At 36.8% G+C, this 14,958-nt stretch overlaps 1 protein-coding gene across 1 annotated transcript in view; it reads right to left on the reverse strand.

Annotated features, from left to right (window-relative positions):
• Negr1 (neuronal growth regulator 1) overlaps positions 1 to 14,958 on the reverse strand; it is a 761,458-nt gene that overhangs the window by 459,888 nt on the left and 286,612 nt on the right. The window contains exon 2 of the mRNA XM_010605125.1: positions 2,539 to 2,771. Coding sequence (XP_010603427.1) covers positions 2,539 to 2,771 — 233 coding nt within the window. The remainder of the gene's footprint in view (positions 1 to 2,538; positions 2,772 to 14,958) is intronic.

Genomic DNA, 14,958 nt, shown 5'->3' on the forward strand with positions numbered 1-14,958 from the left:
TTTTTTTTTTTTTTTTTTTTTTGTACCAGGGATCAAACTCAGGTCCTTGTGCTTGCAAGGCAGGCAGCGGAACCACTGAGCTAAATCCCCAGCCCTTCTTAAGACTTTTGGCTTAAGATCTGCTGTCTATAGTCCTCTTTCAATTGATAGTATTGAGATACTTGGTAATTCATTTTATGAAGGGAAACTTGGGACTGACATGAAGGTGTTCTGATTCCTACTCCAGAGTTTTTCTTCACTCTTTCTCTACTCATTTTAAATAAAAGCTGTGAAAGACAAGTTGAACCAACCAATTTACTATGCATAACATCTCGATTGGTGAAATACTCTCTTTGTTATCCCTTTCTTAAAATGATCTTCAAAAATGTATCTCCTTTGAGTATCTGGTTGTAACAAAGCAAGATGATCTTTGTATGTACCAGGAAATGTATATTTGACATCAGTGATGAATACAGTCTTCCCTCATTGCTAATGTTAACTTGGATAACTTGGGGAAAGGACTGACAGACTGTTAGGTAGAGAGTAATTTATACCTCAGCATCACACAATTCAACTTATTTAGAAACTGAAGAGATATGCACATCAATTTACTTTTGTTCATTGAGAGGAAATGTAGCTTAAGTGGAGTTGACTCTTTATGACATTTATTTAGTTCTTGAATTGACTGACAAGCCTATTAATATATTCCCTGAGCTTTATTAATGTAATTGGAAAGAAGCCCACATGTCAATCAATTTATAATAAGTAATTATGTTCATAAATACTGTAAAATTAGTAGCTTTTAATTTGAGCCAATAGTATATGTTCAAAACAGTGGTGTGGATTAGCTATTTTCTGAAGATATAAAATATTATCCTGACAAAACATTTAGTAAGAACATTTTTGATTGCTCAAAAGTTCACTATTTTCAAATAGCCAGTGAAAATGGGTATGACTGCAGGAGGTCATATGACAGTTTTAAAGCTGTTTAACAGTATTAAACAGTCTGTATAATATAATATTAAAAATAAACCCTATGGGAATCAAACATATACCTAAGAAGGCTTTACATCTCATAGTCTCATTTAAAAATAGATGCCTAACCCAGAAGAAGAGAAAATGTAAAAAGAATATATTTAGTATTCAGAAATATATCATTGAAAATTTACAATGTACAAGTAAAATGTCTGTATCTTAAGTGACTCAAATATATCACTCTCCAAAAGTACACTTTGCCCAGAAAATAAAAATCTTTGCAATCATTGGTCTGGAAATTCAGGTCAAAAGGCAATAAAACTGAATAGAAGAATAGAGTACCCATGGGTAACAGAAGAAATGTGTTTGTGTCTTGTAATCTAATGTCAGTTTTTGAAGCTGGGTGAACATCTGTCCTTCGGATTCCCCGAATAATCTGAGAATAAAGATAGATTTCTGTGAAAAATGTATCCTACGCTCAGGAGACTGGTGTTTAATAAACATCACCATGCCCTGCAACAGCCTGCTATGAAAATGACTATTGAGAAAACTCTTGGACTTGCCATTCAGTTTCTACATTACTCCTTAAGGCAAATTGTTTAATAAAGAAGTTTAATCTTATCAAAATGGCGAACCTGTGTGTGAGTTGAGTTCAGATTTACTTTCACATGAGTAACTAAACCTCTATAAATGCACTGAAAGATAAACTCAGAGAGAAAACAACCAAGGTGCTCTCACGACTTTTACATTGAACATGCATACAACTGGTGCCTTATTATCATGCGATCTGTTTTCAGTTGTGTTGTTGAGTTCCACACAGAATAATATTTCTATACAACCGAAACAGGATTAAACTATAGAGCACAAGTGACAAATGGAAAGAAGCAAAATATAACTTTTTCATTTTACTAGCATTATACGTGCAATTTTATTGAAAATTATTTATATTGAAGCTCTGTGGACTCACATTTTAGTATGCAAGAGAAGAAAAATAATCTAATGATTTGGTATTAGGAGATTACACATTAGATAGCATAATTTATGATCTCCTATAATTAAATCAAAACAACATTGTACACATTTTGTAATTATTCTATATTTAAATGAAATAATTCTAAAAGGCGTCTTGTCTACTTTTCATTGTAACTTGAATCAAATTAAACAGAATTAGGGTAGAGACAGAATTCTGGAAGGCAGGGAGGATATGCTTTTAAACAGTTATCATCCATATTTCAAAAAGTTTAATATTTCAATATATCTATTATAGGTTTTCAAATATTTATTTTAATGTGACTATTATGGGTTCTCAAAAATTTATTGAAGAGGTAATTGAAAGGAAGATACAAAGTAAATCACGTATAAAACATACCATGTGGCATTAATGGATATTTCTTGATCTTTCTAAGTAGGACTTTCTTTGCCTGTAGCAGCTCTTACATTTAATGGTATCTGGCAACATAATCCCCAAAGACAATGACAACACAACTTTCAGTATTGTTAGTTGCACCTGAGTCATTCGGGAACCTAAATATTAAACACGCTAAGCGGGGCCCTTCACCATGGAGTATTTCTGGAAATGCGTACCTTGCACAGTAAGGTGCACCTGCATCGTCCTGGGCGTATGCTGAGTCTGCACAGAACAGGTGTATGGGCCGTCATCTGTTACATCCACATTCTGTATCTGCAGGCTGTAATCTCTCTTATTCAGCGTTGAAATTGAAACGCGAGGATCCACTGACCACTTGTCACCTCCAGCAAATATAATACTTGACCGGTTCAGCCAGGCACCCTTTGAAGCTCCATCTTCCAAATAACACCTGTGAATTACCAGAGACGGAACGATATTAATCAAAATGAAAACGAGGAGAGACACCATTATCTTTATGAGTGATCCTTCCATATACGGAATAATAGCACAGCATCCAACGAATACATCACACATCAACTCAGGAGATACAAACACCCTCCCACACCTTCCCCGATGCAAATGCAAAAAATAATTGCATATAGTTGGTTTTCTTTAAGTGTGTAGGGGGCATGCACAAGAGTATGGTGGATGTGTGTTTCAATTCAAAACCAAACTCTAGCTTTATTCTCTTTGGGAAACAAATCTAAATACAGTTAAGTTAACTAAAATAACAATCTCCTCTACAATAAAACTTCGTTATTTTTTTTTTTTTGAAATTTTAAGAAGTCAGAAAGGTCTCTGAATCAGATTGTTTTGGCTCATTCCAAATATGAGTATAATGAACCGGCTGCTGAAAGGATAGAACAAAGCCACGTAAACGTTAGTTTAAAAAATATTTGCTGAGTAGTAGGCTTGTACACTGAAACTATAAACTGTATTTTACTGATAAACTTATAAACAGCTTTTACTGATGGCTGTAGTAATTAAATGTAGCAAAGCTAATATAATGCGTTTAGTAGCACATTTGTGCTGTCTTTTCAATAAACTGTCCAATGGTTTTTCTAGCAAGCATTCATAGATCAACAAATATTTGTTAGCTACTTATTTATAAATTTAAAAAGGACCTGGCTCTCCACAAATTTTAGTTTAGTGAGGAAAATAGCAGAAGTATTTATTAACAGCAGAAATATCAGTTATTATTGGTGCAAAAGAGAAGATACTAGTTAAACCACACACAAGTTACATGAACGGCTGTGAAAGGTTGTTGGACATGTACAGAAAGGATGTCCACAGAAAATACCAAAGATGTTTGAGGGGTGTAAGACACAAAATGGTCAACGGAAGTGGTATATGTGGGCAAAACTGAAGCAGATAAATATAAGAAAACTGGGCATTTCATGGAGTTATAAATAAACAAGGGCTGTAAGATAAGAGGAATGAGATAAAATTGGAAAGATAAACTTGAGGCACGTGATGACAGCAAGTAAAATCATAATTAGTAAGCTTGAAAGTATTTATTCAAAGTTATATTTTAAAAGAAGATTTTAAAATACAACTTTGTGCCTAATAGAAGTCAGACACTTCACGGATTAGAACAGACAGCTATGGTCATATGCCACTGATTTTGCTGAGGTGAGAAATTCTGTATTTCATCCTGAAAATGCTCTTACAAATTAAAGACTGGTTTTCTTAAATGAGTACGAAGCACAGTTACAGAATGAAAACACATACACATCGAAAGAGTTTGACAGTATTTCCACAGAATACCTCCAGGGACTGAACACAGTGCTGGAGACTGCTACAAAACAGCAAGCTGAAAGCAACAGGGCAGACTGCTGCCAACTGAACGAATCTAATCAGTGGGTGAAAAAGTAAGAACAAGGTACACTGCGAATCCCATTTGCAGTCAGCTTCGCCACCAACAGAATCCAAGCTAGAAGAAGTAATAAAGGTCATTGTTAATTGAAAACCTTTTCCTTATGTATGTAATGAAGAAAATGAACACCTTTAATGATATAATTAAATGGCTGAGTATGTTATAATTCCTAATAATATGCACAAATAACAAGGGGGGATATATTTTCCATTTCAGAAGATCCCATCTGTGCTGATGTAGGGTGGAACTCTGAAATACCACTCTTAGGACTGTTATAGTTCCATTGTATCACTTAGCATCAGAATGTATCAAGGGTTTACTGTGTGACCTGTGCATATGTAATCTTCAGCTTTTATCCTTTTCGGTCCTTACAATCCTGCAGGGTACAGATCACTATGCTCTTCATCAAGAGAAAATAAATGGAGATGTTTAGGTCAAATGACTTTCCCAAGCCACAGTAAGAGAGGGTGGCAAAGCTGAATATATAATCAAATCCTTTTCCACATTCAATGTCTTTTCCACTGTTGTGCAGATCAAAGGCTTTTAAACTAGATTTCAGACAGGGAAGATGATTAGAATGTTGCAGATATTACTGCAAGTAATTTCTTATTTACCGAATGTGACCAACTGCTTAACCTGTACCATTCTAAAGGAAGCAAGAAATTAATTATTAATGGATATGTTACCATGAAAGCCTGTTTAGAGTGCTCTTCTGGGCATTTCCTTTTCCCTAGAGACAGTAGCATCTTTTCTTTCCTTTGGGAGGTGTCAGGAAGACCACAGATTTTAACCAGGAAGTCTTAGTGTAAGACTTAGTATAATTTAGTGTAAGTTCCTCCATTTTAGATGCCAGGGGCCATTACAGAATAGAATTTAGGATCCTCACTGTGAAACATTTGGGGAGAAGTAGATTTTTTAAATTTCTTGAGAGAGGGCAAAAATATTTCATAACTGTCATTGATCCCAACCCAAAGTTTTTCAGTGAGGCAGAATACATATTTATTACTTCTTCATGTTTTTTATACATTTATTGTCTAACTGTATTCGTGAACTTAAACCTAAATCATTCAAAGTACCATGCACTGTTTGTAATTTTATGAATTGACACTAGTCAGACTTAGGCACAGCTTACTATCTTCTAAATTTATACCTTACATACAGAAAAAAAATATTTTTAGGCAGAGTGTGAGATGAACATATAAAATATGTGAAATAGATCAAATATACACAAATATATGTGTGTGTGTGTGTGTTATGTTTAATACTTTCGTATCATTATTAGAAAGATTCCTGGAGTATAATAGAACTGTATCATCATTTACTTTCAAATGTACTCTTTTTTGGAGGGGTACAGGGGACCGAACTCAGGATCTTGCACTTGCAAGGCAGGTGGTATCAAACGTACTCTTTATTCTCCACTCATACCTTATTACTTTTATTTTACAGTACAAAGAGAGATATGTTATTAACTCTGAGAGATAGGTGGATTAAATACAAAAGGACACTATACACAGTAGTCTTGGGGTAATGAGTCAGATAAGGGAGTGCAATAACAATTCATTTTTCTATTTTAGGGACACCAAAATACTTTTTCTGTTTGGCTTATGAATTCTGCTTTCTATAAAGACAGTGGGTATTCATTCTATATAGCCAATGTTTAATTTTTTTTTAATTACAGTAAAAGACATATTGTCAATAATTTCTCTCAAAATCCCCCCCTTCTGGGTTCAAACACACACCCCATCCTCCTTGCTGCTTTCTGAAGCAGTTCTGGAGTCCTCTTTCTTGGGTGTCTTTAGGAGGTGTGACAAAAAGTGTCCTTGTCCTTTGTATTCACTGAATTTGACCCCTTTACCTTTAAGCACCTTTTGACATCTGAACCTTCCCCAGAGTCAAAATGGTCATAAAAGGTAAATGTTTTGAATGAATTTTGAATATCAAGGCAGCCATGACAAGGCAACTGAAGACACTCGCATAAATCCCTTGAAATCCCGGTCCACACAGAATTCATAACATAGCGAGATTATTAGAGCATGTTCGTGAATAGCCACCAGGCAGCAGAGGAAGCTCAACAGGTTACTGTCATTCTCACTGAACTCCGGCAAGACTCTTGGAAAGTCTCTGGCTTCTGCCCTTGACCTTTGTAGCCAGGTTCCTGTCCCCAGAATAAGCAGAATTCATAACTCAGACTTTAAAGGAGACCATCCACAACCCACAACCTTCCTATTTAAGTAGTAAAAAAAAATCTTAGTAGGTAGATTTCACAGGACGAACCTGAGCAAGCTGGTCTCTTGAGGCTTTTCTGTCCTTCTCTTCTGCTAATCTCTGCCTTTGCTCTAGACTGCTCCTCTAGGCCTGCTTCAAGCAGCCAGGCACGTCTACCTCAGAGGGGTGCCTAGTTCGTTTTACTTTAATTTAGATCTCCACCGAATTATCCACGGCATTGAGGGCAAAACAACCCCACGCTTTTCAGCACTCCATTAAGCATACCATCCACATCATACTATTGGTTTACTCTTTCGATTATTTTCTCCCTTTCTGAGCTAGAAGTCAGATCCAAATTGTTTTCTCTTTGGTTACTTCTGTGAAAGGACCTACAAATATTTTACCATAAATACTTGTTGAATACGTGAATGAGAGTAAAATGAAGATACTTTTTTTGGACAAGGAATCTTAGTAAAGCAGCAAGATTTCAAGAGTGCAAATTTACAGCCAGGGAAGATATGAAGATATACACTGTAACTAAATGCAGATATATCCAACATAGATAACAACCATAGTATGATACAAAAAGAGGGTGTGCTAGGCAATCTAAGTTAATAGACAAAGAAATAAACTGAGAATTGCTGAGGAAAATGGTAAGTAGGGCCAGAGGTTTGCAGGATACAGAAGAATGACCTAGCAAATCATGTGCATAACTGCTCCAACTCTGCCTCAAGGTTAAGGGTTAGATCTAGAATGTGTGTCCAAAGTCTCAAATGTTCAGAGGCGGGGCTTTAAGAAAGTGACTGGGTTATATCATCAAGGGATTAATCTGATACTTGCACAGCACAGGGCGGGATTAGGAAGTGGGGCCTACTCAGAAGGGGCTGGTCACTGGGGGTGCTGCTAGGAAGTGTCTCTCTCACTTCCTGGGTATGTCTCCCCCTCCCTTCCTCCCTACTTCCTGGCCACCACGATAGGAGCATCGTTCCCCCTCAGACCATTCCACCATGCCATCTCTGCCTTGGAACCACATTCCTGACTATGGACTGAATATGACATAAAATAAGTCTCGCTTTCCTCCACTTGTAAGCGTCTGGTATTGGGTCGCAGCAAAGGGAAAGCAACTAAGACTTCCGGGAACGCTTTTAAATCATTGGACATTCTGCCTGATGTGTGCTAGGCACCTCGTTAGGTGTCACAGCTATCATTCTGCACCATCTTCCCATAACTCCTTGAGCCAGACAGAACTGTCATTTTCACTGAAAACAAAGGGACTAACAAGTTGTGAGTTGAAGAAAGCAGTTGCGTGTACTTAAGCCCCAGGACAAACTATGCAGCCCCGGCAGGGGAGTTCTTGGTGTTCAGAATGGAGGCTTTGATGCTGACAGGAGGGGTGATCAAGGGACAGAGGTTAGATGACGGAGGGGGCAGGATGAGGTTACTGTCCCCTGGTCACTCAGATCTTTCTCTTTTCTGGGCTTTCTCATGCACGATTTTAGCAGCTAGCCATCTTAGGATCTCTTTGAAATACATAAAATGAAATATTTCCAATAAAAATGCTCAATAATGGATATATTTTTGAGTATAACATGGCTCCTCTGGAAAGTGTTTTTCTTCTTTTTTTTTTCCACTTACAAAAACTTGCTAGACTACCTACTTTGCAGGCAGATGAATAAAGATGTTCCAAAAATACACTCCTCTGCAGAAGCTGTGTTAACACCACACCAAATATCATGGCAAATACTTAAAATTTCAGTCAATCATCTGGATATTATGTGTACATAGTGCCAAACATCTTGCTATTGGAAAATGTAACTTGAGTATTTCATTTTGTTTCACAGCTGTTAATTCTTAAACCCAGGCTCCAGAAGATAATGCTTTTCCAATAAGAATGGCATTTCTGCCACTGAAGTCTTTAAGGCGCTCCTTTGTAAATACTGGTAAAGCACACTGAGGTAGTTTCCAGTTAGGGGGTACAGAGTTCCATTTGACAAGCTGCTAGTGGATCACATTGATGCTGGAATAATTCTAACTAATGGTGCCCGTGATGCTACCACCTCCTGCAGAGATTTCATCTGACAGGTGGACATCAGGGAGTTTTTCTACAAGTAAGCATATGTATTTGTGATTTTAAAATCTGTGCTATGAAAAAAGCCTGTGGCTGCTGAGGAGTGATTTTTTTTTCCTTTTATATCACTAATTCCCGGTAACACAGTGCATAAACATGAGCCTAAGCATCATTACCCGTATTCCACACAGCAAGGTTTACTCAGCTTTGTGGAAATAGATCAGCTTTTCTCATGACACACTGATTAATAAGAGCTCCTATTAAAGGCACTAATGAATAAAGAAGGAAAGTACAGTTTCCCATGGATTCAAAGCTAAGCCATGTCAAAATGATATTCCCATAAAGAAATTGGCCAGGTACCTGCATAGATGTGTCTTTCTTGCATCACAAAATCCTTAGTTTGACAGAAAGAGATTTTTCAAAACCATGCATAAAAAGCTCAGAACACTATACAATCTTCTTCCTAATTCTCTCCATGAAGAAAATGTTGATATCTTAAGAGGAAAAGCTAGATGAGAGTAGTAAAGTGGGAAACGAATGAGACAGAACAAATGCTACCCCCTCTTGCACCTGGCTTTTTAAAGGAAATGTCTTTTTAATAAATTTCAGGATAGTTGTTCTGTAGAAAATATATGCATATACAGGGCCGGGGATTTAGCTCAGTGGTTTGGTGGCCTGCCTTGCAAGCTCAAGGACCCAAGTTCAATACCCAGTACAAAAACAAAGCAAATACAAACATATTATACATACATACATACATATATATACATATATATATACATATATATTTATATGGAAATTATATACACACATTCTATAGTATATATCTCCTAAATAATGATGATTTATAAACCTTATTATTGGCTTTATTTTTAACGTCATCCCTTACATTTACACTAAGAAAGAAATGAATCTTTTGCTCCTTCTTTTGGAGAGTGTAAGAGAGTCAGGGGATATTGTGCAGGATGATGGAAAATCTGTAATACAAGCAAATTTCCCAATGAGCTTCCATTTTTTAACGAAACACTCCAATTTACAAAAGAATTCTATTAGAGAATATTTTTCAGGTGAGACACTTAGGTGAGAAGTGCACTTGTGCAAAGACCGTTTCAAACCTGTTGCGAAGATAATAACGAGGCGTTCACGTTACCGCGGCCGGGCGTCCACACACATTCCGTACCTTCTCAGCCAATCCTCACGACATTTCAAGGTAGAGACGGGCAAGCCTTCTCACAATACCATTTTACAGTAAAGGATGGGAAGGAGAGAGACGCATGACTCGCTCTTTGAAATCTGTCCTGCGTAGAAATAACGTCATTGCAGCTTTTGTGCATTGAACCTGCAGGCCTACGGGTCTGACCGATGTTAATGAAACAGGTACATTTGCATTTATGAGGAGAATGATGTCATGTTGGTCATATTTCACTTCTTATGTGGTAGCCACAAAGAAAAAATACTGTAAAAATAACGTTGATTTTTTTCTTTTGATTTTTGAGGGAAAGAAGTCCGTTTCTTGTATACTTCATTTTAGCACTTTTTTAAAGATATTAAGACTTTGGAGATAATACCTTAGATAAGGATTAAAAGGCATAAGTTACCAGTACTGTAATATCAAATTCTTAAAATTGTTAGATATTTTTGACCTTGCAAATTAGAGAGGACATAACTGGGGTGAAAAAGCTGTATGGGCTTTTCTTGCTTTTTGGATATAGAACTGTACTAATTCTTCCCTAAAGGCTGATAACTAGCATAATACAGTGATAGGGGAAATGCATGCCCTTTAGTTTTATTTTTAAATAGAATTTAAAGTCTTCAGTGTAGATATGTGTGTGTTTGAAAAATAGAATTGAGTATTTTCAATTCCTAGGAAATCGTTCATCTTTGGTTATGTTTCCAAGCATTCTGCTCATTCATTTTAACTTATAATGGAATTAGGCTTTGCTGTAATACTCAAAGTGTTCTATCTTGCTCTTTTCAGCTGGACAGGTCAAGCTGCCTTGTAAGAAAACATGTGCGTGATTAGAAAGGGCAATGTCAAATATATAGGGTCATATTCAGGATATTAGGTAATACTCCATATATTATTTGTAAATAATTCAGTATATAAGAAAGCATAGGTCAGGGGATTTAGCTCAGCGGTTCGGGGGCCTGCTTCGCAAGTGCAAGGACCTGAGTTCAATCCCCAGTACCAAAAAAAAAAAAAAAAAAAAAAAAAACAAACAAAAAAAAAAAAAAAAAAAAAAAAAAAAAAAAAAAAAAAAAAAAACGCATTTATTAGATAAAATGATCATGTGTGGGGTGAAATCATCTTATACATTATAATTAAAAGAACCAAGGAAATCTGAATACAAAAAATCAAAAAAGAATCTTCATTTGGGGTCTGTTACTGAAATCTACGAACGATCATCTTGTGGTGCTGGTGAAGCGAACACATTTCATGAGTGTTTGCTATGGATTAAGAGATACAGAAAACACTTCTGCGCTGAACATGGCTGAAGGTTCTGTGAGGAAGGCAGGTTTTAAGGTCTTCCCTTTAAGGACTGCGAATACAGCCCAGGATGCAAAGACCCTAGTCCGGAGAGGGGTCACATATTTGAGACCTGACTTTATTTAGGGCCGGCTTCCTTGCAGCAGCTTTAAGCATAGATCCAATTTTAAATTTCTCATTTCTCATTTTAAATGCTTCAGTTCAGCTCCCACATGGACTCGGATGTGCGATATTTGCATCTGGAAGAACTTCAAGATCTCTGCTAACTGGCAGGTGCTTTGAACGCCATGGGGAGGGTCAGTGTGCAGCGCTGTCTCCCAGCAGCTGCTTTGGAGAAGCTGGACCTTCACCTCTGGAGCTATAAAGGGAAGAGGCAGTACGTTCAAAATCAGCAGCTCCAAGAGGGAGAAGGCAGTCGTGGCCAGAATAGTGACAGGTGAAGCTCCAGGCTCCACGGGAGTCTCTGCAACCCAGCTTCTTTTGAGAGAGCCACGCCTGGAGTCTTATACCCCAAAGCGAAGAACAAACAACACAGTTTCTCTGCTAAAAGCCGCACCAGCAAGCAACTCAGTTCCTTTCCATCAACCATCTTTTTGTCTAAATCATTAAAAAGCATTATATTTGCATATAAATAGAAATGATACAATTAGAAACATTTACAGAAAGGCTCTGATTTATGTTATTTGTCAAAGTGTGTATATACCACTTCCTTCTGTCAGTGAATGTAGACATTTAAAAATAAAATGATTTCTTTCTCTTTGTTTTGATATTGAAAGTCTTGCAGATCATGGCTGGATTTTTCTTCTCCTCTGTTTTTTTTTTTAAATAAAAAGTATTCTGAGCACAATTTTGTTTTATGAATAAAAAGTGGATGCATAGCACAGCTAATTCAAGCTACCCCTACAAACATTATCTAAAGTAGCCATTAATCTATATTTATCTATTCTCAGGAAAAATTCAGGAAACCATAGTCCAGTACGAGCTGCGCCTTAAAATACAAATTGGGGAGTTTACCCCACAGGAAAATTCCTAATGTACTTTATTTTTACTGCAACTGGCTCCTTCTAAAGACACTTATGCTGACTATATGTTCTCAAAAGATGCTAAAAGTGAAAAATAGTCTTAGATTTGTCTTCACTAGATCTTATTATTTTTATTACTTTTCTTTAAGAGCATGCATACCTCTGTGTAGTGATCATAGCTAATTCTGAAGTTCAAATGTCTTCTTTCTTGTGCACTGGCTGTGGGACCTGGGACAAGTTATTTTTTCTTACATCTAAGATGGGGTTAGAAAAAGTACTTACCTGACAAAATTGGCATGAGGACTAAATTAATTAGTTAATTTTATATCCTTCAGATGGAGCTTGATACATGGCAGCTATATAAGGACAATGGACAGTTGATACCCTACCTTAATATGGTTGACTCAATATTTCAGCAAAACAAAATTTTGGACCTTATCACTTGCAACAAGACTCTGTGTTATTCACACTAATTAGAAGAAGAACACATTTTTTTTTTTTTTTTTTTTTTTTTTTTTTTTTTTTACTCAGAGTAAACATTTTGCTTACATGAGCCCAGGTCCAGAATCAATGTTTCCTAGATTTTGTTTTTATAGATAGAAACGATAGGAAAAATATTTTTATGAGTAAATCTTAGATGGTGGAAGGAGTTTCATTACAACAGTGCCACTCAATTCTTCAACTACGTAAGAGCAATGTCCCACAATATTCTAATACTCTGTTGGCGAAAATCATTCCTCGTGCTCATCATTTGCAGACCCTATTAGATCCACTCTGGATATGCAGGAAACTGTATTACAAAAGGACTTACCAATAGCTAGACATGTATTGTTTCCACATCAATATTTTCAATTATCTGTTCATTTAATTTCTAATGTTAGGGCTTTATGTTTGAGCCTGGATCCATGATATGACTCGATGTTCAGCAGTTTTGAGAAAGAAGATTTTGAAAGCAGGAGTCTGGAGGCAGAACCAGCCAAAACACAGACCTAGTGGCAGGCAGGTGAATTTTTAAAATTGAATACTTATGAAAATCTAGGATTTTTTTTTCCTTGAAATTATCTGTTCCTGTGTCATCCTTAGAAAATCATCATGTACCTGAGTGTATCTGGTGCCTGGAACGCTGTAAATTTGTATGTTTTCTGCTGTTATAGCTCTCAGTATTCTGGTATCCAATTATCCCCATTTCAATTTTTACTTTCTAATGTAAAAGGAGGTAGGGTAAACATACAACTGAGGATGTGTGAGAATATGTGCAGTATTAGTTCGCAGATTAAAGGTAGCATCCCAAAGACATTTTTTCATGAAGAACACAGGCTGTTCTAACACAGTTGCTTTAAAAAGTCTTCTGTTCACTTCTTTTTCAGTTAAGTCTACGTTTAACATTGCTAGAAATTTCTTTAAAATAAAACAAAACTGAGGTAGAGCGGGCTAGATTGTAATTGCTGATATATCACTAAGTTAATATTTATCCTATCTCTTGAAATTAATAATAGTGCCCTATTAATTTTGATATATTTATGAACTTCATTATCCTTTATAGTTACTAAATATTCAAATACATTTGAAAATAAGTCAATAGTCATGTGTTTCATATATTTAAATATTTGATGGGCCGGGGATTTAGCTCAGTGGTTTGGTGGCCTGCCTTGCAAGTGCAAAGACCCAAGTTCAATTCCTGGTACCCCCCCTCAAAAAATATATATATTTGGTGGGCTTTTTTTTCCACTTGAGAAATTTAATTTTATTTTTCATCTTTTCGCATTGGTCGAGTCATTAGTTACTGTTAACTATTTCCTATTTCCAGTGATATGTGTGGGCTTCAGTGGGACTGTGTGGTGGGGGGGAGGAAAAGGGGAGGGGACTTTGGTATGAAAATGGACAAAAAATTAAAATATATATTCATAATAATAAGTATAGCAAAGATTAGCAAGTCTGAAGAAGTAATCCATAGGAGGCTTAGATCAGTTTAGCCTGAGCTCTTTCCTTGTGAGAGTAGCAGAACCTCCCAAATACCACTGCTCCTCCTGTGGAGACCCTTCCTGCAGCAGCTTCTAGGGCACAGCTGGACCCCCTGCCATGTCTCAGTGCCCAGCTGGCTCAGGCAAACCAGTGCCTCCAGGGATGTAAAATTCCTCTGTGATTTCAGAAAAGATGAGACCACAGCCATGAATTTCTGGCTCAACTTCGCTTTACTAGATTGCTGCCTATTTTCCTATCCCTATGACTAATCATCTTCCAGGTCAGAATTCGGTGATATTAGTCACTGCTTCCTTGAGTCACTGGAAGTGAAAAGGTGAGCCTGAAGAACAAAGAAGAAAATCATCGTGATTGTATTCTTTAGAAATTCGTGAACTGGAATCTGGAAGAAATGGCATCGTCGTAGCTTCTCTAAGAATAACTATACCTTGAATTCAGAACAGCATTCGGGTGAATCGTGTCTTTTCTGGTCACTTGCTAGTCTCAGTGATTCCGCCACTAAATTTTTTCTCAGCCTTGACAACTTTAAAAAAGTATTTTTTGTATGGATTGACTGAAATGTCTCATGTGATAAGAGAAAAAGCAATTAACTTTGATTTTTATGTTTTTGGAAGCCAGACAGGTTTGATAGACTCCTCCTAAACTCATACCGCATCACCACGCAGACAATCTTGTGGTATTATCCTATGCTGTCAAGTAAGTCATTAAATCATTCACCAACCCTGCTGAACTGTAAAACACCCTGCTCGGCTAACTCACTGGGATATGCAATATGGAACATGAATTTGGTTGCGTAGAGAAGTAACGATCTGAGAACTCAAATAAAATACTGCATGAATGGGACAGACCAGAGAACACAACGGATTCTTCTGGGAACAGAAATATGTGAGACTGGGTCAGGGCAGGTCTAGGGAAAATACAAGAGGCAGCACGGACATCTCCTGATTCTGTTTAGCT

Source organism: Fukomys damarensis, unplaced genomic scaffold (assembly GCF_012274545.1).
Source record: "Fukomys damarensis isolate Sample0158 unplaced genomic scaffold, DMR_v1.0_HiC HiC_scaffold_33, whole genome shotgun sequence".
Taxonomy (NCBI): Eukaryota; Metazoa; Chordata; class Mammalia; order Rodentia; family Bathyergidae; genus Fukomys; species Fukomys damarensis.